A 25,981-nucleotide genomic window follows, 5' to 3' on the forward strand; every position below is an offset into this window, starting at 1 on the left:
GTAGGCTGTCCAGAGAAGGCTGAGTGGCTGTGCTGACAACAGCTGATGCACTCAGAGTAAGAAATACCAGTGGGAAGGGAGGGTATTATTTTACAATGGCGAGGAGGTCAATTCATCAAGAAGACAAACCTAGCCGGGAGGTAGTGGTGCACGCCTTTAATCCTAGCACTTGGGAGACAGAGACAGGTGGATTTCTGAGTTCGAGGCCAACCTGGTCTACAGAGTAAGTTCCAGGACAGCCAGGGCTATACAGAGAAACCCTGTCTCGGGAAAAGCAAAAAAAAAAAACAAAAACAAAAACAAAAACAAAAACAAAAACAAACAACAACAAAAAAAGAATTCAAACCTAAAGTTACTATCACCTGCTGACATCCTCAAATGTGTCCAAAAAACATGAGCTAAAAGCCAATAGATTACAAAACAAATAGGGCCATAATTTGGGGGAGATTTCAGTAATTCATAGAGCACACAGACAGAACTGGTTAAAGCTGGAAGACTTGCACCTAGCCTGATGGACATCTGAGAGGCATTCATTTTTCTTTCCCCTAGTATTCATGAAGTGTCACTGTGACTGGCCATGGTGTGGGTCATAAAATAAAAACAGGTGACTTAAAACCACAGCAGTTAAATTAGTAATCACTGAGAAATCTTAACTATTTAACCAACAGGAATGCTTGAACAACGATTCATTTACTTATTTTATGTATGTACACTGTCACTCTCTTCAGACACACTAGCAGAGAGCATCAGATCCCATTACAGATGGTTATGGACCACCATTTGGTTGCTGGGAATTGAACTCAGGAGCTCTAGAAGAGCAGTCAGTGCTCTTAACCACTGAGCCATCTCTCCAGCCCCAGTGCTGATTTTTGTGTACCCAAAAAGGAGCCTGGGCCAAGCCAGCTCCCAGAAGACTTGATTCTGACTTGTTTCAGACAAGATTCTGACTCAAATCCCTCTTGGCATTGAGAAGAGCTGTGGGAACTCACATGGGGACCAGCTTCTCTGTTTTCACCAGTCTGCTCTTGGCCCAGCATTCTCCTCTCTCAACTGGCTACTCACCACTGTCTTCCTTGCAGGAAGCTACCTGGTGCCTTCACCCTGCCTCTCCAACCCCTGCCAGAACGGGGGCACCTGTGTGGATGCTGATGAGGGATACGTGTGTGAATGCCCTGAAGGCTTCATGGGCTTGGACTGCAGAGAGAGTATGTTGGGGCTGCTGGGGCTGTGCCCAGGGTTGGAGCAGAGTTGGGGAGGGTTCTCTCGGGTTGTATGTGCAGGAAACTCCAAGAGGGAAAAAATCTCTCTCTCTCTCTCTCTCTCTCTCTCTCTCTCTCTCTCTCTCTCTCTCTTTCTCTCTCTCTCTCTCTGTCTGTGTGTGTGTGTGTGTGTGTGTGTGTGTGTGTTTTCAGTAGTTTTTTGGGAGGGTGGCCAGGGTGGCCAGGGTTGACCAGGGTTAGGAAAAGGGGGCCACATTCTTTCACCCATGGATGCTTTTACTCTATTCTCACACAAGAATCCCCTCACCCCACACAGGGATCCTCAATGACTGTGACTGCCGGAACGGAGGCAGATGCCTGGGTGCCAACACCACCCTCTGCCAGTGTCCTCCAGGCTTCTTTGGGCTCCTCTGTGAATTTGGTAGGTTTCATAACTGGTCCCTGGACATAATTAGTAGGGTCACTGGGTCTGCGGGGGGGGGGGGGAGGGGGGGAGGGGACACACCTTCCTCGAGAAGATAAGGTTACCAGGAAGTGATAAGTGGCCACTAAAGGAGCTTCTTCCTTCACAGAAGTCACAGCCACGCCCTGCAACATGAACACGCAGTGTCCAGATGGAGGCTACTGCATGGAGTATGGCGGAAGCTACCTATGTGTCTGCCACACAGACCACAACATCAGCCACTGTGAGTGGCTAGGGACAGGCCACCAGGGATCCTGGACAGTGGTGTCTAGCAGGAGAAGGTGCAGGTGATGCCACAGAGCTAGGATTATATCAAGAGCCTGCAGGTGCTCTGACAACAGCTTCACTTGGGTTCACTCCCTGAGGGAAAACATTTTGACAAAGAGACAGCTCCGAAAGCTATTTCCTCAAGCCTTATGCATACACAGTTATGTGTGACTGATGCATTTGCTACTCTACACGTTAGTGTAAAGGTATTGATCAGTTAAGTGATGTGTAATTATATGAATGATTATGCCAGGGGTCAAAGTTACCTTGTTGCATCTGAAGGTAAAAAATTTTCTTGATTTTTGATGTTGCAAAAATCAAGAGTAGGAGAAACTCCAGGGGGTGAGACCTTAGGGTCAATATAAACAATGCAGAGGCACGGAGATGTATTTTAAGTGGCCTTGGTTTTAGCCACAGGATGTCTAGGTGACCCTGACAAGGGCATGTGGTCCAGGACAGCCTATCCCCTCTTCCCCCAGCTCTGCCATCCCCCTGCGACTCAGACCCTTGCTTTAATGGAGGTTCCTGTGACGCCCACGAGGACTCCTACACGTGCGAGTGCCCTCGTGGATTCCACGGCAGGCACTGTGAGAAAGGTAACTAGAGACCAGTGGGAAATGGATGGGGCAGGGTAGATCTAAAGCGCAGCTGGGGGCGGGCGGGGGCGGGGCGGGCACCGCCCATCTCTGCCGTCAGCACCACGGAGAGCTCCCAGCCTGCCGCTGCCTATGAGCCTTCCTCTTTCAACAGATAATCATTCTTTCTAGAGCCTCCCTTAGACTCTTTGCTCTATGCATCTAGGGCAGCACAGGCCTGACCATTTTTGACAGTTATTTTCATCACTTGTCTTGGTCTGTAAGCCTCGACAAGCTTCATTTAATAGATTTTAGAATCATTATATTGAACTTAATTTTTTTTCATTCTGTTTTTGTTAAATTTAGTTTAACACAGAGAATGCAAACATTTTACAACATCTAAACACTTAGAATTTAAGTAGTCTTCCATAACGTATTGCAAGAGTTGTCCTTTCCACTAGTGGAACCCAGGACCTATCCCTTTCTTGAAGTAACACACAATCACTATACCTCAAACCAAGCTGGGCGTGGTGGCGCACGCCTTTAATCCCAGCACTCGGGAGACAGAGGCAGGCGGATTTCTGAGTTCGAGGCCACCATGGTCTACAGAGTGAGTTCCAGGACAGCCAGAGCTATACAGAGAAACCCTGTCTTGAAAGACCAAAAACAAACAAACAAACAAAAAAAAAAAAAAAACAAAAAAAAAAAAAAAAAAAAACTCAAACCAGGCATGTTAGGAACGTCCTTGACTGGAGGCCTTTGTAACCTAGCTCAGGACTCGGGGCATCCCACAGCCTGGCTGGTCAGGAGAACCAGGTTAGATTTATTTATGGGGAGCCTCCCCATACCACCTCTCCAACTATGTACCATGTGCCCCTGAGCAGGTTTCTGAAGAGGTATCTGAGACCCTCACAGCTTCCTCTGTCCCTGAAGTAACAGAGAGGGTTGCTAAAGAGAAGGCCTTCCTCATGGTTCTGCCTGAAACCCCATGCAGGGCCCTTCTGGAATCTGCTCTGAGGGACCCTGAGGAAGACCTGTGCATTTGCCGAGGTGGCACAGGAATGGATGAGAGAGAGAGACACACTGGGCCCTGGAGATGAGTGTGATCTCTGAGTAGGATATCCCATAGAGCTGTGAACGCTGCTGGAGGGCCAGAGAAGATTCTGTAGGGGCCCTGTGTGTGTGTGTGTGTGTGTGTGTGTGTGCTGTGATGTGGGGCTCAATTCTCCAGCAGGGAGAGAACTGGCAGACTTGGAGTCATAGCCTAAGCTCCACTCACCCTTCTTTAAGCCTGACTGATTTAGCTCCTGCTGTGTTGGGCTTTGGGGCCCAGTTGAGAAGCAGGTCTGACTTCAGTTCCACTCAGTACAAAGAACTGAAAAGGCAGAGCATGATAACATGGATTCTGCACCACTCAGAGGCTGGCATATATTCGCCATATCGGTTTGTCTTTCCATACAGCCCGGCCACACCTGTGCAGCTCAGGGCCCTGCCGGAATGGAGGCACATGCAAGGAAATGGGCGACGAGTACCGCTGCACCTGCCCTTATAGATTCACTGGGAGACACTGTGAGATTGGTGCGGCCCCAAGGCAGGGGTGGGTGGTGATGGACATGCTCTGAGATAGGGCTGAGCCAGCCAGAATGCAGCTGCACAAGCCCTGCCCACCATGTACCTGCCTCTCAGGAATACCTTCGTGGGACTTGGAGAGGTTGAAACATATGATACTTGACTGATGAGTGTCTTCTGCTTCCAGGAAAGCCAGACTCCTGTGCCTCTGGCCCCTGTCATAATGGTGGGACTTGTTTCCACTACATTGGCAAATACAAGTGTGACTGCCCTCCAGGATTCTCTGGACGGCACTGTGAGATAGGTAAGTAGGAAGCAGCCAGGGGTACTCGCCTCAGCACACATGAAAACTGGGTCAGTGGGCAGGACTGGGCTGGGAGGGGTCAGGTAAGCTAAGTGCAGGAATGCAGAGGACCTCGTGGTGAAAGGACCTTCTGTGTTCTTGCAGCTCCCTCACCCTGCTTCCGGAGCCCATGTATGAATGGGGGTACCTGTGAGGATCTAGGGACAGATTTCTCCTGCTACTGCCAGCCAGGGTATACAGGACACCGGTGTCAGGCAGGTGAGAATTAGGTGGGTGGGCTGAGAGCATGGCATCTTTTTCTGATCCCCTAAGAGTCGGGTAGGGTGGGGATGATGTCTTAGATACTGTTCTACTGCTGTGACAAAGAACCGTGACCAAGGCAACTTATAGAAGGGCGTATTGGGGGCTTATAGTTCAGGGGATGAGTGGGTGACTGTCATGGTGGGAGCATGGCGTCAGGCATGGTGCTGGAGCAGTAGCTGAGAGCTTACATCCCGATATACAAACAGGAGTCAGAGAGTGCTAACTGGGATAGAATAGGTTTTTAAAATCTCAAAGTCTGCCTCCAGTGATACACCTCCTCCAACAAAGCCATAGCTCCCCATCCTTTCTAAACAGCTCCACCAACTGGGGACTAGGCATTCAAATATATGAGCCTGTGAGGGCCATTCTCAATCAGACCATCGAAGAGGGCAAGAGGGAATCAGTGTCTGCAGTAGCAGCCCCCAGAGGCCACTGTCTCCTTGAGTGGGTGGTAGGAGAGGCAGGCCTCACTGAGCACATGGAAGAACAGAGATGGACCAAGTGGACCTCCTGATGCTGGTGTTCTCTTGCAGAGGTGGACTGTGGTCACCCTGAGGAGGTGGAGCATGCTACCATGCGCTTCAACGGAACTCACGTGGGCTCAGTGGCCCTGTACACATGTGAGCCCGGCTTCAGCCTGAGTGCCCTCAGCCATATACGTGTCTGTCAGCCACAAGGGGTCTGGAGCCAGCCTCCCCAGTGCATTGGTGATTCTGTGGGCCCTCAGGGATGGGTGGGTGGTCAGGCAGGACCAACCTCCTCACAACCATATGAAGTTGCACAGCACCTGAGCCCCAGCCCCGCCCCATCTCCTCTGTGAATGGAGGCTCTCTGTCCTGTGGTGACAGTCGATGACTCTCAGGTTTATTCTGGGCTCTTCCTAGGCAGGGCTTTCGTCCTCAGAGCAACCACTAACAGGTCAAACCTCTGCAAACCTACACTGCAAATAAAGCACTGAGGCCAAGGCTGTATCCAAGGTCAGAGTCTAAGAAAGCAGAAATCAGTCCAGGGCCCCACCCAAACCTGCGGAATCCAGTTACAGCTAAACAAAATCCTAGCTCCCACACGTGCTTTGTGAAGGGCTGTTCCAGATGACACCATCTCCAGGGTTCCAGCATTGGCTCCCATCCCATCATTCTCATACAAACCCTGGCTGTGAAGCTCTCAGCATGGCTGCGAGGCATCAAGCACCAATGTATCAAGCTGTGTGCTCAGCTCTGTCACCAGGAACTGTGTGATCATAACACAGTTCTCATGAAACAAAAGGAGGGACAGCACTTAGGACAATGATCATTCTCCAAATGCCTGGAGCAGCTCATCCCACTGTGTGGCCCTACTAAGATGAAGTTCTGAAGAGAAGTGCCTGACCACAGGCATTCACCCTCTGCTCCTGCCTTTCCTAGCCCAGGGTTCCTGGGAGGTTCTCAGAAGAGCGCCTCTCTCAGTTCTGCTTCTCAGCATGTTGTCAGGCATGATACCCTGAAGAGGAGGGCGTTCCAGCAAAGGAACTAGAGCCTGAAAAGCATAGCCATCTCTAAAGGCAATGGTGGACATGTACAGAGCAGCTGCCACTGGAGACGGAAATACAGAAGATGGACAAACAGCACACAGGAATATTCATCAGCTACATGCATTTTATATTGCACCAGATATAGTAACAGTACTCAGAAGTTAATATGGCATTGGACATAGACACCTGGGTCAGTAAATCATGCTGTAAAGGCATGTATAAAGATGAGACTTTAAACCACAATCGTCGAAATAACCAACATAATGTATAAGTGGATATAGACAAAGATAAGGCAGTTGAGTTGGGAGGGCTTCCCCAGGAAGAAGAGAACGAGACTGTGCACAAAAGGAAGTGTAGCACCAGGAGGAAACACAGCACCAAGCCAGAGACATCGGAACATCAGAGGATAACAGAGGAACCTCAATGACAGGGGAGCACCACAGGGATGGGATCACAGGGGCATCAGACTTCTTGCCACAGACATCATACGGGAGAGCAAAGGTTCCTTTCAGAAGCACTTAGGTGAGGGCAGGCACAGTCACCCTGGATGAACTGTGAAGGTAAACACCATGAGACTGGAAGAACCACACCCGTTAACCTGTCAGAGCTGGGGATCCAGAATTTCAGGCATCCTTTCCTACATGAGAAAGGCTGCTGGCACTTTTATCTCAGGTCAGAGACCCACCATGAGCAGGGGTGACAGGGCAGAGGAAACCAGCCATATTCTTGAGTCAGAGAAGCTGAGAAACTAAGTCCCCACGCATCCACCAATTCTCGCCCACAGGAACCTACCACGTACATGTGAAGCCAGGGGCTGGTCTAAAACTCAGACATCCCATTCTCCCACAAGGCTGAGATCCCATGTCCAGTAGGAAAGAGGCCTGCTGCATCCCTCGAGAACTTAAAACTAATCGCCAAATCCACTTCTGCCCCACAGCAACAGTGCCTGGCTCAGTGACATCAGAGACAGGTGGCTCTGCCAGGTTGCAGGGCAGAGAACAGAGCCTGCTCATCCCAGGGAAGAAATGTTCCACGCTGGTCTGCACTGCGTTTGTTTACACTATGGCTGAGGAACACGCATTTTCAACAGATAATCTAAAAACAAAATTATTGAAATAGAATTACAGATGTCCCAGATATTGGAAGTCACAAGTAAGGATTTTTTAAATGCCACTATAAAAATATTTTTTAAAAAGCTAAGAGAATAAGATAATAAAGAGATTTAAATAACAAAATAAGAGATTCTGAACTAAAAATGCAACGTTATCTGGATAGGCTAGATTAGATTTCCAACAGGTGGGCATTTTACTTCACAGTGTAACAAAATTACACAAGCTGCAAACCAGAGAGAAAGTTATTTTAAGTAAACCACAAGTTATGAAAAGTTCCTTTCAAATGGCAGAGACTATTTGGTGAGAATAGTATTCCCTCAATTCCAAACTAGATAGACATAAAATTTGAGATTATAGGCTAATATTCCTGAGGACATAGATTAAAAACGTTAGGGAACTATTACTAAATCAAAGCTGGTATTATGAAAAAGAATAATGTCATGAGCAAGTGGATTTGTCTTGGGAGCACAGGGTGACACATCTGAACATTAATCTGTATCCACAATATTACGAAATGAGAGGAAACATGGTTCTCATTTGCCACAGAAAAATCACTTAAAGCAGAATTTAACTACTATAAAATAACTCTTCATCAACTAAAAATAGAAGATATTTTTCCTCAGATTAATAGAATCTAGGAAAAACCTACAGCTAACAAACCACAGTGACAAAGACTGCCCACCACTGGGAAAGGCTACTCAGCCATTGCTTTCCCATGTTGCCCAGGGTGTCCTGGACACTGCTAAGGTGAGACCCTGCAACAGAAGGCACAGCCATCAGGAAAGAGGGAGGAGCGCAGATGTCAGCCATGTGCACAGAAGACCCTGAGCATATCCTGCAAGAGAAGCCACTGGCATCACCCATGGGCGAATGAGATTACAGGACATGAGGTGATCCGTGCAATTCAGATCCCACAGTCTCACTGAGAACATTTGGAAAAAGGCGTGGAACGGTGCTGTGCACAACAGCACCAGATCTGTAGCTTCTGTGTATGTAAGAAAAACTCTATGTCAAAGCTAAAACTAAAAACTGCAAAGAACACACAGGGGAAATGCTCCTAGCAGATGGAATCACACAGGTATGCATCTGAAAAATAGGACATTTGTTTCCAGTTGGCACTTACAGTGTCTGATTCTTTGTGGTTAATTTTTATGGAGGAGATATAGATATACATCTTTCTGATTCAAATACAGAAAGATCCCTTGGGATGGATGGATATATATATATATATATATATATATATACATACATACATACACACACAGACATACATACACACACACATATATATCAAAGAAATAAATGGACAAATCAAATTTGGGTATATAAAATTAGGAACTTAAAACTTAACCTTTGGAAAAGTTAAATAAAAGAACATGAAAGGATGCATACGTGTGAATATAGATAGATCAGTAAGGAGAGAGAGCGCGAGCGCACTAACATTGAGACTACTTGGAAGACACCGATGAATGTGAATGGAAAGAATAAGCTTAATAGAGAAATAGGCAAAACAGATACACACCTTATGGAAGAAGAGCTACATGAGGCCAGTGAACATGAAAATGGGCATTTCACTTCACAGTAGTCAGAAATGTGCACATTCAACAGCTATCTGCATCTATCAGAAGTTTGGAAGTCTTATCTGTGAGAACATAGACAACAAAATGTCTTGTTGGTCGCTAGAGGGACTCTATATAAGTTGCCAGAAGCATGTGGAAATGATTTGGCTTGTTAAGGTGACTACCAGTGCAGCCTACGTCTGAACAATGCCATTTCCCAGTAAACTTAAACTCACCTATCAACACCAGGCAGGATATGCAGAAAACCCCCACCACAGCAGCTTTTGTAGTTAAACACACACACACAAATCTGGAACCAACACAAGTGCTCACCAAATGAGACAGGATGTAATATGACGACAGCAACTATGGAGCATTAAACAGCATGGAGAGCAGTGAGCCACAGAGTCCCACGGCAATGTGGGTGTCTCTCTCCTACTCACAAAGCGAGGGGTGAGGAAGAACCATTTCCATGGTACTCTGTGGGCAAAGGTCAGAAGCAACAAAAGCCAGGTCCTGTTTCGGCAACTCATCAAACTTTAAAACTAATTTTAGGGCTGGGTGTAGCACATGCCTTTAATCTTTAATCTCAGCACTCAGTGGGGGGGGGGGGAGGGAGGGAGAGGAGGAGGAGGGACAAGCGGAGGAGGAAGAGAAGGAGGGAGGAGGAGGAGGAAGAGAAGGAGGGAGGAGGAAGAGGAGGGAGAGGAGGAGGAGGAGGGAGGGAGGAGGATCTCCCTAAGTTCAAGACCAGCCTAGTCTACAAAAAGAGTTACAGGCCAGCCATGGCTACATAGTGAAATCCTGTCTCAAAAAATAAATTTTAAAAATAATTTTAAAGAGAGAAAGAAATGACAGACACAGCATTGGTGTAGAATGGGGGGAGGGGGCGGCACGAAAGGTGATGGGTAAATATCGCTCTGGCTTCTTGTCCCAATGTGGCCAGTCGATTTAATTCTTTTTTAAAAGTAATTGTATGTGTATGAGTGTTTTGCTTATGGATGTATACTACATGGGGGCCTGAGGAGACAAGAAGAGGGCGGTTGGAGCCTCTGAAACTGGCATTACAGAGCCACCACGTGAGTGCTGGGACTCCAACCTGAGTCCTCTGCGAGAGTCATAAATGACCTTAACCACTGAGGCGCCTCCAGCCCCCACCATTCATTTACTTAAGTGTGAAATTAGACTTTTCTCAAAGTGAACATTCAAATTCAGGAGCACAACTTCCAGGAAAAGCAGTATACGGTGAGCCTACAGACAGTCCCCCAAACATGCTGGTTACGTGTGTGTGCTATATACAGAAACAGCAGGATCCTTCAAAACCTTACAGGCTGAAGGATGGAGTCTTTGAGAGGTTTGGGAGCAACCTAGTCATTTCACAGGCACGAGCCAGGCTCGAGATCTCTGAGGATAACCCTGGTTTGGCTTCTTTACGTATCAAGGCGTATTGTAAACTTTCCCAGAGCTACTTCCTATCCATTTTCATCTAGAGTAATAATGGCCATCTTGTTTTGTTCTTGGGGGGTCTGTCCTTAGAAGTAGATGAGTGCCGGTCTCAGCCATGCCTGCACGGAGGCTCCTGCCAGGACCTCATTGCTGATTACCAGTGCCTCTGCAGCCCGGGGTATGAAGGAGTCCACTGTGAGCTAGGTAAGAGGTCTGCTGATGGCATTGGGCTTCCCCAGCCATGGCCACCTTGTCACACCATCTTTCCCCAGGACAGAACTCTGTCTAAATAACCATCCCACTCACTCTTGGGGCCATTCTGCTGGCCAGGAGAGATTTTAAAAGCTCTCTGTCCCCTCTTGCCCTGGAGACTGAGCGCTCATCTGAAAATCATTGGCCTGGCATCAGTCAGGCCTGGGGGTGGGGCAGAGAAGATGGGCAGGTCACAGCCCTTGACACCTGGTACTGCCATTACAGGAGGGAGCAGAGGCCTGACCAATATACAGCAGGGTGAGACCTGCATCCCTCGTGCCTGTATGGGGCTTGAAGTCCCAAAACAGAGACCCCAGCTTCTGGAAGGGCAAAGCTTAGGAGCTGTTTCCAGTTGTGATGCTAGGGAGCATGGAGCATGCACAGAAGCAACTATGAGGATGTTAGGTGCTGGAAATGGGCAGCAACCCAACCAAGGAAGAGCAAGTGGATGTGGCAGAAGAAAGGCTGAGGTCCAGAGTAGAGTGCCCAGGCACTGAGGGCTCAGGGCCTTGCTGATCATTGTGGAGCAAATAGAATCCTGGGGGACATGCAGGAGGTTCCCATATGAGTCAGTGCTATCCCTTGTCTGTGCAGAGACAGATGAGTGCCAAGCACAGCCATGCAGAAATGGGGGCTCCTGCAGGGACCTCCCCAGGGCTTTCATCTGCCAGTGCCCTGAAGGTTTTGTTGGAATCCACTGTGAAACAGGTAGGGTTCTTTCAGGTGGGTCCCACAGAACCTGGGCTGCTGGGAGATCAGAGGAAGCAGGAGCCATCCTCTTGCTGGACAAGCTACTCAGAGAGAGAAACTCCCAAGGCTGTGGTGACCCGGAGGGAGGAAGGAAACTGGGCGGGGGGTCCCTGAGAGCCCCTCCTACCCACAGGTGCGCCATACCCCTCTCCTGGCCATTGCTCCTTGCCTCCCCCCTATCCCTTCTTCCCGCTGTCCTCTCCTCCCTCCCCCAGAGTCCCTCCCTGCAGCTCGGGCCAACCCTTTGGGTGTTCTCCAGAGGTGGATGCCTGTGCCTCCAGCCCCTGCCAGCACGGAGGCCGGTGTGAGGACGGTGGTGGGGCCTACCTGTGCGTGTGTCCAGAGGGCTTCTTTGGCTACAACTGTGAGACAGGTAGGATGTCCCTGAGGGCCTTCCTTGGCCGTCTGGTCTCCTTGGTACCCTGTTTGCTGCCTTCATCTTCCTCCACTTCCACTTCCAGGAACACATGCTCAGTCTGCAGCCTCATGCCCACCTTGACTGGCTCTGTTGTCCCTGGATAGGCTGGGCTGGCATCCCCAGAGCCCCACACTTGGTCAGGCTTTTCAGGACACAGGCACCCACAGCAATTTATCCTTGCCCATAATGCCCAACACCAGAGTGTTCCTGGTCAGTGTTCTAGTCTCTCTATGAAACAGTCTCTCTAGTATCTCTCTAGGTTGGAGCACCACCCTAGAGCCAGGCTTGTTTTGGCCATACAGTGCCTGGCAGGCAGCACTTAGCTTGAAAGGCAGAAAGAGAGAGCAGATGCCATGACACTACCCCACCCCTCCCCCACCCAAGCCACCTATGCCAACAAGAAGCCAAGGTACAAGAAACTCCCCTAACTCCCCCCTCAATGTTATTTCCCCCCTCAGTGAGTGACCCCTGCTTCTCTAGCCCCTGTGGGAGCCGCGGCTACTGCTTGGCCAGCAACGGGTCCCACAGCTGTACCTGCAAAGTGGGCTACACAGGCAAGGACTGCACCAAAGGTGAGGGCCAGGAGCTCCGGGAAGGAGGATGGAGGAGCAAGGGGGCCAGAAGGTAGGCCAGGGACCAGGAGGGAAAGATGGGCAGACAGCTGCTGACCTAGGCCCCCTTCAGAGCAGGGAGGGGGTGCCAACAGCCACCTATGTAGAAATGTAAACCTCCAAAGGGCCATGGTCACCCAAGTGAGAAGGCTCCCTGCTAGGAAGGACCTGGGTGACCCAGGGCCAATCTAGGTGACTTGACTGGGAGCTACTCTTTCATGCTTAAAGGCTAACCCCTCTACCTCCTTTGTGTTTGGTGCAACCCTGAAGAGCTCCTCCCACCAACAGCCCTCAGGGTAGAAAGGGTGGAGGAGAGTGGGGTCTCCATCTCCTGGAGTCCACCCGAGGGCACCACGGCCAGGCAGGTGCTGGATGGCTATGCAGTCACCTATGCCTCCTCGGATGGATCGTCCCGGCGCACAGACTTTGTGGACCGGAGCCGCTCCTCTCACCAGCTTCGGGCCCTAGCAGCCGGCCGCGCCTACAATATCTCCGTTTTCTCAGTCAAGAGAAACACAAACAACAAAAATGACATCAGCAGGCCTGCAGCACTGCTCACCCGCACCCGTGAGTTTCCGAGGTGGCCTGGCCCTGGCTGCCCAGGAGAGGACCCTGTTTAGCAGACAGCTCTGTGTGGGGGCTGCCTTTCCTACAGGGAAGGATGCAGTAACCAGAAGGGTGGATGAGAGAAAGGTTTGGGTAGGAAGGAGCAGGCACTGGCTGGGAGGTGAGGAGCAGGTGATGCAGGCAGCATCAGCTGAGTGGTTTATTGCTCTGCAGGACCCCGCCCTATAGAAGACTTTGAGGTCACCAACATTTCAGCCAATGCCATCTCAGTGCAGTGGGCTCTTCACAGGATCCAGCACGCCACTGTCAGCAGGGTCCGGGTGTCCATCCTCTACCCCGAGGCCTCTGCGGTCCAGTCCACTGAGGTGGACAGGAGTGTGGACCGCCTCACATTTGGGTAAGAGAAGATGCTGCAGGAATACAGGTCCCAGAGTGTTCTTTGTGTACCTGCCTGCCATCCATCATCTGAGGGGGGTGGGGCCTGATCTGACCCTCACAGAGTTGGCCAGGACCACTATCAGCAAAATAGGACTCCTGGTCATTTAGAGCTCCTAGATGCTCCTCTCCTCCTGTCCACTTCTGACAGGGACCTGCTGCCAGGGAGAAGATACACTGTGCGGCTAACCACCCTTAGTGGGCCTGGAGGAGCTGAATATCCTACCGAGAGCCTGGCTTCAGCTCCACTGAACGTGTGGACCCGTAAGCAGACAGGCAGTTTCTGCCTTCAGTACTCTCTCACCTATGGTACCCTGTAGACTAGAACTTCCTTCCTGGCATCCTATCCTGCCCAAAGTGCCCTTACAGTGTAAACTCAGACCTTGACCTCCTTGAGACCTCTTTATTTGGATGGGCAGAGGGAGAAGCAGCCTTTTGTCAGAGACATTGTTCAAGGCTGCCCCAGCACCTGAATACAGCAAGATTTCCTCAGTATGCCTTCCAAAGAGTACATCAGAGTTCAAGGAGCAAACTGGGATGATATTACTCAGGGCTTTGGGGTCATGTGACCAGCCCACTCTGGCTACATTTCTTGGTATTACTGGTCCACGTGCTCTTTCTGTTGTATGAACTGTGAGAAGGGAGTGTGAGAGCAGAGGGGATTTACACAGCAAGGATGACTAGTAGGTCAAACTCTGTGCCTCCCAGATTCAGGACTGCCTGTCTGTGGCTCAGATACTTGGGGAGGCATGTTGGAGGCATGACCTAACTTCTGCATACAGGATCCCTGTGCTACCCCCCACCCCAGATGACAGGATGGCAGCATTGACCAGGATGACAGTGTTGGCAGTAACCAAGGCTGGCTTCAGATGCAGCTCCAGATCCCTTGCAGACCTTAGATGATGGTCCACCAGATGCCCTTTGACCTCTTACCCCCTCCTTCTGTCCATTCCTCATCCAGGGCCTTTGCCACCAGCAAACCTGACTGCCTCTCGAGTCACAGCTACCTCTGCCCATATGGTCTGGGACACCCCCGCTCCAGGTATCTCACTGGAGGCTTATGTCATCAATGTGACCACAAGTCAAAGTACCAAGAGCCGCTACATCCCCAATGGGAAGCTGGTGTCCTATACAGTGCGTGATCTGATGCCAGGTCGGCGGTACCAGCTCTCAGTTACAGCTGTGCAGAGCACAGAGCAGGGCCAGCTGCACAGTGAGCCTGCACACCTCTACATCATCACCTGTGAGTTCCGGGACAGGAGGAGGCTGGGGAGTTGTTGAAACCTAAGCTGCTGTTTGCTGCTCTCGGGGTGCAGTGTCCTTGCCCAAAAGAGGCAGCATAGACAACTTGCATGGGCCACTCCTGGGAACAGAGACCTAGGCATAAGGGTAAGGAAGGACAAGTGATAGCATGAGTCTCATCTTATTGTTTTACCAGTCTAATCCCAGCAGGCTTAGCAGCAAATACAGGACCTCATCATGAAAGAGCTACCAAGCAGGCAGCAATGCAGGGGCCCAGGCCTGACCCAAAAGGAGCCACAGGGCATGAGCACCGGAGAGAAGGGCAAGAGACTACAAGTGGCTGGGGAGGACAGGAAGGAACACCTGGACAGAGGACAAAAGCAAAAGGCTGGGGTGTAGACATTCAGGTGGCCACATTAACGACCTCAGTCTATTCCTATGGGTGACAGGGTACTCTACTGGAACCCGAAAGTGCCCTGCATACCCTTTATTCTCAAATCTTACATGAGGTGCCGTGCGAAGAGTTTCGGGAGTGCAGGGAGCAAAACTCAGTGAGAAGACAAGCGGAAGGTGCACAAGAACAGACAAGACAGCAGGTTCTCAGAGTAGGGCTGATGCTCTCCAAGAGAGTGAGGCTCCACTCCAGCCTTCCTGGTCCCCTTCTCCTTTCTCATCCCAGCCCATGAGGCTGCTTTGTGGACATGACAGTGAAGGCAGAGTCTATATGCTATGCTAATCTCAGACCCAACCCTGCCATTCTACCAGCTGGGCTCCAGGCATACCTGCCCTATGAGCCTATCAGTCAGGAGGAGGCAGGTAGAGAAGGAAGGAAGTCACCTAGCTTGAGATGCTGAAGGGCTGTGATCCACAGTCTAGCCTCACTTGGTAAATCGGGACTCTGCTGGAAGTGTGGGGAGCTGATCTTCCAGGCCAGTGTTGTCTGTTACAGCATAAGTGCATGGCCTCTGCTTAGAAAGGTGTAATAGGTGACACAGGCTTCTTAGGCAATGTGCACCCCCTCTGCCCCTGCCTAAGCAGGGCTGGGTGTGAGTTGCCCCTTCTGCAGTGGGGTCAGATACCGGAACACTAGGCAATCTAGTTGGTGGCTACTCCCCCTTCTTTTTTGGCAGCCCCCAGGGATGGCACCGACAGACGCTGGCACCATGGAGGACACCACTCACGGATGCTCAGAAACAGACCAGCCCCTGTGCGCCTGCCTGAGCTGCGCCTGCTCAATGACCACAGTGCCCCTGAAACACCAACTCAGTCATCCAGGTACACACCCTAGCCCCAGCCCTGGGTTCCTAGTCTGCACTCAACCCATGACCCTCCTGCCCTGTCTGCAGGTTCTCAGAGCTTGTAGATGGAAGAGGAAGAGTGAGTGCCAGGTTTGGTGGCTTGCCCAGCAGAGCAGTAACTGTGAGATCACGTGCGTATTGCAAACTTCCTGGCACCAACCTGGTAGCAACCCTAGTGGCCTCACTCCCCTTGCCCCTGGCATAAAAGATGTTGAGATCCTTAAAATCTGGATTTAAAGATTGCACTGGCCAGTCAGTCCTGGCTCTACTGGCAACCTCAATCCTGGCCGTGTGTGAGGGTTAGACTTCTAGGGTAGCAGGAAAGGTTCCTGCCAACTGCTTACCAGGTAAAGGGCAGTCCCCAAGTCTGCCTGGGAGAGGCCAGGTCCCTAACCTCATGGGATTCCCCAGCTCTATGGTGACTGAATGCTCAAGTGCAGAGAGCCGAGGGCATGAGTAAGCGAGTGGGCGGGCAGTGACAAGAGGGGACACCAAGTCTAGATGTGAGAGAAGGGATACCTGCAGGTAGGCAGGCTGAGCTATGGAGTACCAAGATAGGGATCTCCAGACAAACGAGCCAAGAGAAAATGCCTAGGGGCAGAGAGAAGTTCTGTAGGGATGGAAGGTTTGCAGCTGGGGCCAAGAACCCAGATGGCTGAAGATGCTGATAAGGAAGAGAAACCCCTGGCCCCACTCCTCAGAGAGCATGGCTGAGGGGAAAGGAAAGGAGAACCTGACCCTGGGCAGGACAGAGGCCCAGATATCAGCTGTATAACAGTGAAGCCCCTTAGGAAGCAGCTTCAGGAAAGCAGAAACCACGGCTTTCAGAGGGGCAGGGAGAATAAGGCCCAGCCTCCGCTGGGGGACAGTGCTGGAGCCACAGTGATTATTGCCAGTGTGTGAGATCAATGGGTGGACAAGGGCATGAAGCAAGGGCCATGTGGTCACCCTTAGCTTCTCCTAGAACCCACCACTCCGGTGCCACTCAAGAACACAGAGGCCCCTGAGCAGGTCCATCTGGCCCTCCAGCTACCCAAGAACAGCAGCAAAGACACAGAAAGTAAGTCATGTGCGAGGGAGGGAAGGGGGCTGGTGGTTCTTCATAGCTACCACAGCGAGAGGCGCCACAGTGGGAAGCTGGGAGGCATAAGGTCTGCCCAGAGACAAATGGCACCCCAGTTGGGGCGCAATCCCCCAGTTCATGAGTGAGAGACCTGAGAACAGGACACACCCAGGATCTTAGAAAGGCTGTTCTATCCTCCTTATTTCCAGTAATCCCCCTCACCTTGCCCCTCACCCACCCTGGGGATCCACTTCAGGCCACCCAGCTCACTTCTTCATAGAGAAGGTACCAAGTCAGGTGGCAATCAGTGAAGAGTGGCCACTGAGTAAGTCCTAGCTTGAGGAGTGCCTCTCCAAGCTTGGCCACATGTAGGACTTGGCTTGGACTATTCTGTGCCCACACAGCACCAGGTGTGTTTCCAGCACCTCTAGCAAGCAGCTAGCAGCGCAAACAGATGCTCCTTCAACTGTCGGACTCTTGCTCTGTCCCTCTAGGGATTATGGGTTAGAGTTTCCTAGGGCCCCGAGGTCCTTCTTCCTTCTGAGTCACACCAGAGACTTAGAGTGTCTTCACCTAGCCCCACAGAAGATCAGAGTACATGGCAGAAGTGTAAACCCCAAGGTAACCTCACCTGGAAAACTGCCCTGGAAGGACACCTGTTAATATTAAGGGCATTACAATGCCTGAGGTACAGAGGGCCCACTGATCCCTGAATTCAGTATTCTCCTCAACCCGGGACCCCTGTGCCAGCTCTTGACCCTGCGCACACTGGGAGGGTGGTTGTGCATGCTGCAGCATCAAACACTCCTTACCACAGCTTGTGCTGCTGTTTGAGAGGATAGAACAGGCTCACTGAAGACCGTTACGTCGGCCCCTGTGAGTACCAAATGTCCCCTTTTATAAAGCCCAGAATAGTCTGTTTTCCCCGTGGAGTCAGTCTCCTGGGTTCCATCTCAAAAAGTCCAGGTGGCCTCAAGGCTACTGACATCCTGCAGTGGGGCACATTTCAGTGCTATCACAAGAAAAAGAATCTCTTAAGGCCTCAGACACAAAACTAATCATGACCTTTGGTTCATGACACACCCATGCTGTCTGTCCATCTGTTTGCCAGTTTGGCTGCCTTTGATAATTCTGGAGCCTGGCCCGTGCTAGAATCTGACAGGAAACTTTGTCTTGTGTTTTTTTTTTTTTTTCTCCTGGACTCTCCACGTGGCCCACCTCCATCCTGCGCTCTGTCTGAGTCCTTAGTCTTGGAATGAGTCACACACTACAATAGAGAGAGTCCTCTGTAAGGAACACGCTTTTATCCCAGCTCTCAGTCACCTGAATCAAGTGTCCAAACATGCATGGGTCCATCCTGGGCTATCTCCTTTGTTCCAGCATTTTCCCTCCCGTGAGCCATTTCCCCCACCTTAATGCCAGTGTGGCCTTAGTGTGAGTTTATACACTGTAGGACCTCTAAGGAGTCTCAATCTTTCTTTCAACTGTCCTTCATTATCTGTATGTTGGCTTTGTCTAGTGCAACAGGGTACTGGTACACAAGCTCCAAAGGCCATGCATGCCCATTGACATTTATCAGCCTTCTCATGTAAAGGATCCTTCAGCTGGACATAGGATGCCAGGTCTGGACTCCTCTCCCCACTGTCATCTGGTGTCCAGTCTTGTTCTTGTTTCCTTGTAGGTCATCTGATCCTTTTCTCTGGAAGAGTTGGACTTTTCTTCCTTGAGTAAAAGTGTTATCTATCCCCAAAAAGGCCCTCAGGAGTCCCTAAAGCACATTAATGCTTCCAAAGGTTGTTTCCTCACTGAACAACTTTCCAGGTCAAGGTTGTGCCTTCAAATCCCAGGAAGAATCTATGGGGAGGAGGAAGGTTCCCACAGCAGCCATCCTGGGATGGAGGGACCTCAAGGACAAAAGTGAAAGAGCAAATGCTAATCTAGATATTTAACCTGGTAGGAAGATTCATATTCCTGATATCAAAACATGCTATAAGTCCAGTGTGACACTCCTTAAGAGAGTCTAGAAAGAACCACATATCTATTGTTAAATGATTATGATGAGGGGACCAAGTCCACACCACAAGGAATAGTCAGTCTCCTCAATAAGCAGTTGAGACCCAGTCCAGACCCAGCCAGCACTGTTCGCAGCCCGCACCAGTGTCTGACAACAGGAGGAAGACAGGTTTGCCGCTGCTGTCCTTGTGTATCACTAAGGGATGCAGCCTACAGTAGCAGCAGGCTCCTCTGGACCCTGAAGCTGATGGTGCTTTCCTGTTTCCAGGTACCCCTGGCAGCTGTTCAGAAGATGCTTGTCAGAATGGAGGCACCTGTGTCCCAGGTGCCGATGCCCACAGCTGTGACTGCAGGCCTGGGTTCAAAGGCAGACACTGTGAGCTTGGTAAGTCAGAGCCTGCTACTAAGGGGGTATTGGCCTCAGGGCAACTGTCGTGCTAGCCTGGAACTTGGCGCTGAGATGCCCAAAGCACTGGTTGAGAAGCACTGCAGAATAAAGCCTAGGAAGTCAGGAACTGGGGTGGTGATTCCAAAGCAACATCTCAGAGCCAGACCGATGAGAGGGACAACAGATTCAGTGGCAGGATCATAGGCTCCTCAGAACACATTTGGACTGAGTACCCAAAGTGTTGGAAGCTCCAGGAAGACACAAAAGAATCCTGAGGCCACATGAAACTTAAAGAAAACCAGCCTGCAGATGCTGAACACCCTACCCTGAAGCAAGGCCCCAGAAAGGAACTGGCACAGATCCACAGGCTCACACACAGATCCACAGGCTCACACACAGATCCACAGGCTCACACACAGATCCACAGGCTCACACACAGATCCACAGGCTCACACACAGATCCACAGGCTCACACAGGCTTGCAGGGGCTTCCTGGAGGAGGGGTCTCACTTGAGAGGTGGAAAGAGCCTCTGCCTAAGAGCTGCCCTTTCTTTCTCTTTTGCATCATAGCCTGTGAAAAAGTGCCCCGCCCCTGCACACGGCTGTTCTCTGAGACCAAGTCATTTCCTGTCTGGGAAGGCGACATCTGCCACCATGTGTAAGTCAGTTCTGTCTCTGTGCCCTGGTTATGTCTTAATGTTTTTTATTTAAAGAATTGTTTATTTATCTTATGTATGTGAGTACACTGTAGCTGTCTTCAGACACACCAGAAGGTTCCATTACAGATGTGTGTGAGCCACCATGTGTTTGCTGGGAATTGAACTCAGGACCTCTGGAAAAGCAGTCAGTGTTCTTAACCGCTGAGCCATCTCTCCAGCCCCTCCAGTTGTGTCCTTACTACCTGAGGAAGGATGGAGACTTTAGACACTGGCTTTAACCACTCCTATCTAAACTATTTGCTCAGCCCATGCAGCCAAGAGTTGACTGAAGAGAGCATAGGCTGAGTTCCATGAATGGAAGCCCTCATAGCATTCCAGGACCTGCCTCTCCTCCTTTCCTTAAAGCCAAGAAATCAAACAGCACTTCAGTCCCAGCTCTACCATCAACCCGCCATGATGTGCCCCTGGGCAAATCACTCTTGCCTCAGTTTCTCGATCAGCACTGGGAGGAAGGACTGCTTATCAAATCTCTGGAGACCTTCCTTGCAATAAGACTCACTGTGTCTCAGTGCTTGCCATTCCAGTACTGGATTGTTCCAGGCACTCAGAGGGCCAGATGCGCACATCCTAGATAAGGATGACCATCACAAAGCACACCTGCTATACAGTGTAAACAACATCAGGAAGTACCCAGGAAAGAAAGATGAACATATGAGATGAGGAGAGCTAGGGATGGAGGAGACAGGACTAGGCTTCATGGGACAGGGACACTGAACAGATATGGAGGAGATGGGGCTATCAGAATGTTCCAGACATCAGGTATATCTGTTACAAGGTCCTGTGGCAGGTTATACCCAGTATGTCTGAGGAACAACAGGTCAATAGAGCAGAGAATGTGAAAGCAGAAGAAAGAAGAGTTCCTGGGATCTTGGAGACTTTCACATGGGCGGTGGTATCTGTTCTCCAAGAATCGTGGAGCTCCTGAGGGGCTCTGTGCAGAAGGTGCTATGTGACCACACTGTACAGGCCACTCTGATGCTCCTCGAAGGAAGAGGAAGCAGATGAAAGAAAGGAGGGGAAATGGCAGAAAGCTTATGCAAACTTGATGCAATGCTAGGCTTCCTTAGTCAGAGAGGCACAGCTAAGAGGCCCTAATCCATATGGGTTTGCGGAGGCAGCCTTGACTGTCACCCTGGACCCACAACAGCAATCTCATGTTAGTCCTCTGGCTTCTGGCTATTCTGGTTATACCAGAGCCTGCCTCTGTTTTAGATGCCCCTGCCATGTGAGGGGAGTCCTTCATTCACCAAGTTTTTTATCCTGTTCTTGTAACCTATATGCATCTTTGAAGAGACTCCCCTGTATCTAACAGATAGGTGGCTCTTGCTTGTATTCAGTCTGACCTGTCTTTCATTAGAGTGTTTAGATCATTTTACACTTATCATAATGGGTAATGTGGCTGGGTTTAAATCTATCACATCACATATTGTTTTGTATTGTTCCATCTGATCCTTATTGCTTTTTCCTCTTTTCTGGCTAATTTTGGTTTGCTGCCTAACCAAAATTATACTTGTTCTTGTTGTAGATTATACTTGTTCCATTTTGCCAGTCATCATGCTAGGATTTACAGTGCACACCTTCATCTTGTCTCCACTTACCTTGAGTTGCTTGCAGTAAATGCCACAGCACTGTCAGCCAGTGGTCACCACTCAGTGCCCAAAGCCTTGCTTTCCCACACTCATCACTCCTGTGTGTAAGTTTAGGATTCCTCCAGGTATCATTCGCCTTCCCTAGAACACTTACTGGGACATTTCTGAGGACACAAATCCATAGATGATGGTTCTCTCATTTGTCTTAAAAGGTCTTTGATTAAACCTTACTTTGGGCATAAATATTTGCTAAATATAGGATTACTGGTTGACAGTTACAATTAGAATTGTCACTGTGACAACATTCATGGCATACACAATGTGAAGGAAAGCTCATGGTTAGCGGTTTCTGTCCATGCTCGTGTAGTGGAAGAGAACTCCTGTCTGTGAGATGGTACCACCCACATCATGGCATTCTCGTCTCAGTGCTGTCTGCAAACACCCTCAGACACAACCAGAGATGCGCTCACTATGCCCTGTGCTGCTTGGTGCCATCGTGATGAGAGGATTGGCCCTCCCCCTGCCCTGCTGCCGTCTGGCTGCCCAGTCTTCTCCCCGCTGTGGCTACTTTCTGATTCCCTCTCTATTGCTGTTTCTGGCCAACTCGATTATGTGTCTTGGTTTAGCTACCATTGTTATTTTTAGCTCCTGGAATGTTTATTTATTTACTTATTAATTCTGAGAGGGTCTCTCTTTGCAGGCCTGCCCATCTATAGACCAGGCTGGCCTCAAACTCAGAGATCCACCTGATTCTGCCTTCCAAGTGCTAGGATGCAAGGCGTGCAATGTCATCCCCACTTCTTTGGAATTTGTTAATCTTATATTTCTGAGGTTTTAGCTTACATCAAATCTGGGCCATACTCAATCTTTTCTCCCTCCATTTCTCTACTTCTAGAGCTCAATTACGAGGATATTTGACTAATATTGCCCCACTGGTCACTGCAGGTATTTTTGTTGTTTCGAAGCACTGTAAACAGTGTAGATGTGACCATGCCTCTGCTTCCTGGTAGGTAGTTTGTATTGCTATGTGTTCAATGCCACACACCTTTTCTTTTACATCACCTAGTCTATTCTTAATCCATTTCAACAGATTTGATTTCAGATACTTGTTGATGGCTGTTTGGTTAGCTTTTTGGATTTTGTTTTCTGTTTGTTTTTCAGTCTTAAGATTGACCCCCACAATACCCCCAGCATAGAGACCGTGTTTTATCATTTCTACAAATTCTATCTCAGTCTTTGAGCAGTCATTTCTCCCTTCACTTCTCGGATCTTCTCCTTTAGCCCCTGTGTGGGACAGACAGACAGCAGTTGCTTTACGTCTTCCTCTTTTTCCTGAATTGTTTTCCACTCGATTAGTTCCCTCCAGGCTATATCACACAGGGTTTTGTATCTGTCTTTTTTGAGGGGTGGTCCTTATGAGTCTTTAATGTCATAATTTACCAGATGCTGGACAATATAGATTTTATATTTCTAGGTGGCGGGCTTATTTTCAAGAATGGTACTTTGTTGTATAGTTTTCTGCAGGGCAGGCTTTGGTTATAGCTTGGTCCTTTTGAGGACTCAGGGTGGCTTTAGAGTAGGCATCAAGTAGGGCTAGTTCACCTTTCTGTGGCACTGCCTTCCTGGACTCAGACACGATCTTAGCATGCTTGGCTCAGGTCTGCCCAGCTGCTCGGGACTCCACCTTGTGCATGCACAGCTCATTCTCCTCAGAGTTCCAGACTGTTCCCCAGGGAGCCCTCTCCACTCCAAAGCACTCCCTCACAAGCTCCAGCCTGTTTCCTCATTACCATGACCACTGACTACTCTCAAAAGGTGCTACAGGCCGAATGACGGGGTAGCCTGGTGTTCACAGCATCCTTCTCTCTTCTCAGGGCATGTAATTTTTCTTTGGACTATTTTCTAGCTTCTGAAAATAGTTACTTCCTCTGGTCATAGTTTGCAGTTCTCAGATAGTTGAAAGTTAATCCAGGTGTCCTCTATTCCCTCACAGCCAGAAGTCCTCCAAAGTGCCCTCCAAGATTGGTGCAAGCAGGAGCTTTGCTACCAAATCTCTGGTTTTCTTCCCAATGGGTCAGACACAGAAATGACACCAGGCCCAAACACCCCCATTCCTACTGAACGGACAAGGTGGTGTGAGTAGATCCCACTTGTGGGAAACAGATCTGGAAGCCCAGGAGGCTTCCCAGTGTAGCCTGACTAACAAATGGGATGGGGAGGCTCCAGCAGGCCTCCTGGCCCATACTGCCCACCTTTGAGGCCTGCAGAGCCAGGCTTCACAATTGTGTCCTTGAAACATTCATAAAACAGAAGAGTTGTGTACCCTAATTTGCTTTCTATTATTGTGAGAAGGAACATAACAAAAAAAGCAAACGGGGGAGGAAACTACTTATCTCACCCTTTACAGTGTATTGACAGGAGGGTCAAGGCAGGAAACAAGCACACAGGAACCCAGAGTCGAGACTAAAGCAAGGATCACAGAGGGTGCTGCTTACTGGCTTGTTTCCCACTGCTCACTCAGCATGCTTTCTCCTACTGCCGGGACTGCTTGCCCAGGAGTGGTACTATTCACAGCAACCGGGACCCTCCCACACCAATCCTTAATTAAGCGGAGATTCTCACACACTTGTCTATAGGCCAATCTGATAGAGGCATTTTCTCAATTAAAGGATTGGAGGAAGGGACTGGGAGGTGGGGGCTAAGATCAGGATGTAAATTGAATAAATTAATTGGAAAAAATAAAGTTTCCTCTTTCCATATGACCCTATTTTGTGTCAAGTTGGCCTACAAAACAAAACTAACTAACTAACCAGTCCATGGAGTCAGACCTTCCCAAAGCCTCAGGCCAAGCAGCCTGCCCCCAGCAATGACCTGTCACGGTCATTTCAGTGGGCTTTTCTTTTTTTCTTCTTCTTTTTTTAACTAGGTATTTTCCTCATTTACATTTCCAATGCTATCCCAAAAGTCCCCCCAAACCTCCCCCCCCCCACCCCCCTACCCATCCACTCCCACTTTTGCCCCTGGCGTTCCCCTGTACTGGGGCATATAAAGTTTGCAAGTCCAATGGGCCTCTCTTTCCAGTGCTGGCCGACTAGGCCATCTTTTGATGCATATGCAGCTAGAGTCAAGAGCTCTGGGGTACTAGTTAGTTCATATTGTTGTTCCACCTATAGGGTTGCAGATCCCTTTAGCTCCTTGGGTGCTTTCTCTAGTTCCTCCATTGGGAGCCCTGTGATCCATCCAATAGCTGACTGTGAGCATCTACTTATGTGTTTGCTAGGCCCCGGCATATTCTCACAAGAGACAGCTATATCAGGGTCCTATCAGTACAATCTTGCTAGTGTATGCAATGGTGTCAGCGTTTGGAGGCTGATTATGGGATGGATCCCTAGATATGGCAGTCTCTAGATGGTCCATCGTTTTGTCTCAGCTCCAATCTTTGTCTCTGTAACTCCTTCCATGGGTATTTTGTTCCCAGTTCTAATAAGGGGCAAAGTGTCCACACTTTGGTCTTCATTCTTCTTGAGTTTCATGTGTTTTGCAAATTGTAACTTATATCTTGGGTATTCTAAGTTTCTGGGCTAATATCCACTTATCAGTGAGTACATATCATTTGAGTTCTTTTGTGATTGGGTTACTTCACTCAGGATGATGCCCTCCAGGTCCAACCATTTGCCTAGGAATTTCAGTGGGCTTTTCAATACCACGATTTTGTCAGCAACTCATGAAAATGTACCCTGAAATGAATACTTTTTTATGTATGTTATACTCAGTCAAATTAATTTTTAAGTCCCTGTACTTTTATATTAGACTTTTTACACACACACACACACACACACACACACCCCAGTAACACTGTATTAAGAAAATAGTGGTCTCTCCTTCTGTCCATATGTAGGCTACACAGCCTAGGTGAATGAGTTGGCCACCTCTCTGCCCCAGTGTCTGGCCTCACAGAGTTTTGTTGTTTTGTTGTGACAACAGGTATAAGAAAGTCTACAAAGTTCACCAGGACGTGTGCTTTAAGGAGCGCTGCCAGAGCACAAGCCTCAGGAAACCCAAACAGGTGCATCTCTGGGCCAGGCCAGGTTGTGCATGCAGTTCTGTGGGTGGGTAGTGACAGGGCTGGGTCAAGCTAGGTTGTTTGCCCAAAATTGCAGCCCATGTGTGGCTATACTCTACTCAGAATCTAGTGCCCACATGTGCACACAAGAGTGCACAGATAGGCCCAGCTGTGCCTGGAGGTGGTCACTGCCGTTCTGCACAGGGAATGTGGTGCTGACAGGAAAACATGAAATGTGACCAACA

General features: G+C 49.5%; 1 protein-coding gene and 1 non-coding gene across 12 annotated transcripts in view; both read left to right on the forward strand.

Moving 5' to 3' along the window:
* Nucleotides 1–25,981, forward strand: part of Sned1 (sushi, nidogen and EGF-like domains 1) — a 65,270-nt gene that overhangs the window by 34,267 nt on the left and 5,022 nt on the right. For 4 of the 11 annotated variants that reach the window (XM_030252563.1, XM_030252564.1, XM_030252561.1 and 1 more), the window contains exons 9-30: nucleotides 1,080–1,205; nucleotides 1,537–1,641; nucleotides 1,793–1,906; nucleotides 2,430–2,546; nucleotides 3,987–4,103; nucleotides 4,282–4,398; nucleotides 4,543–4,656; nucleotides 5,235–5,408; nucleotides 10,419–10,532; nucleotides 11,175–11,288; nucleotides 11,590–11,703; nucleotides 12,207–12,320; nucleotides 12,630–12,926; nucleotides 13,140–13,323; nucleotides 13,513–13,625; nucleotides 14,323–14,604; nucleotides 15,734–15,878; nucleotides 15,950–16,032; nucleotides 16,866–16,961; nucleotides 19,246–19,362; nucleotides 19,936–20,023; nucleotides 25,658–25,739. In XM_030252563.1, coding sequence (XP_030108423.1) covers nucleotides 1,184–1,205; nucleotides 1,537–1,641; nucleotides 1,793–1,906; nucleotides 2,430–2,546; nucleotides 3,987–4,103; nucleotides 4,282–4,398; nucleotides 4,543–4,656; nucleotides 5,235–5,408; nucleotides 10,419–10,532; nucleotides 11,175–11,288; nucleotides 11,590–11,703; nucleotides 12,207–12,320; nucleotides 12,630–12,926; nucleotides 13,140–13,323; nucleotides 13,513–13,625; nucleotides 14,323–14,604; nucleotides 15,734–15,878; nucleotides 15,950–16,032; nucleotides 16,866–16,961; nucleotides 19,246–19,362; nucleotides 19,936–20,023; nucleotides 25,658–25,739 — 2,823 coding nt within the window. In that variant the 5' untranslated portion in view covers nucleotides 1,080–1,183. Of the gene's footprint in view, nucleotides 1–1,079; nucleotides 1,206–1,536; nucleotides 1,642–1,792; nucleotides 1,971–2,429; nucleotides 2,547–3,986; nucleotides 4,104–4,281; nucleotides 4,399–4,542; nucleotides 4,657–5,234; nucleotides 5,409–7,148; nucleotides 7,445–8,049; nucleotides 8,214–10,418; nucleotides 10,533–11,174; nucleotides 11,289–11,545; nucleotides 11,805–12,206; nucleotides 12,373–12,629; nucleotides 12,927–13,139; nucleotides 13,324–13,512; nucleotides 13,626–14,322; nucleotides 14,605–15,733; nucleotides 16,033–16,865; nucleotides 16,962–19,245; nucleotides 19,363–19,935; nucleotides 20,024–25,657; nucleotides 25,740–25,981 lie in introns of those variants that run through there. The other 7 variants (XM_030252567.1, XR_003954306.1, XM_006529317.3 and 4 more) reach the window with 7 other exon arrangements.
* Nucleotides 4,487–4,548, forward strand: Mir6901 (microRNA 6901). The gene has a single exon (NR_105866.1). It is a non-coding gene; the product is annotated as a microRNA 6901 (primary transcript).

Source organism: Mus musculus, chromosome 1 (assembly GCF_000001635.26).
Source record: "Mus musculus strain C57BL/6J chromosome 1, GRCm38.p6 C57BL/6J".
NCBI classification, from domain to species: Eukaryota; Metazoa; Chordata; class Mammalia; order Rodentia; family Muridae; genus Mus; species Mus musculus.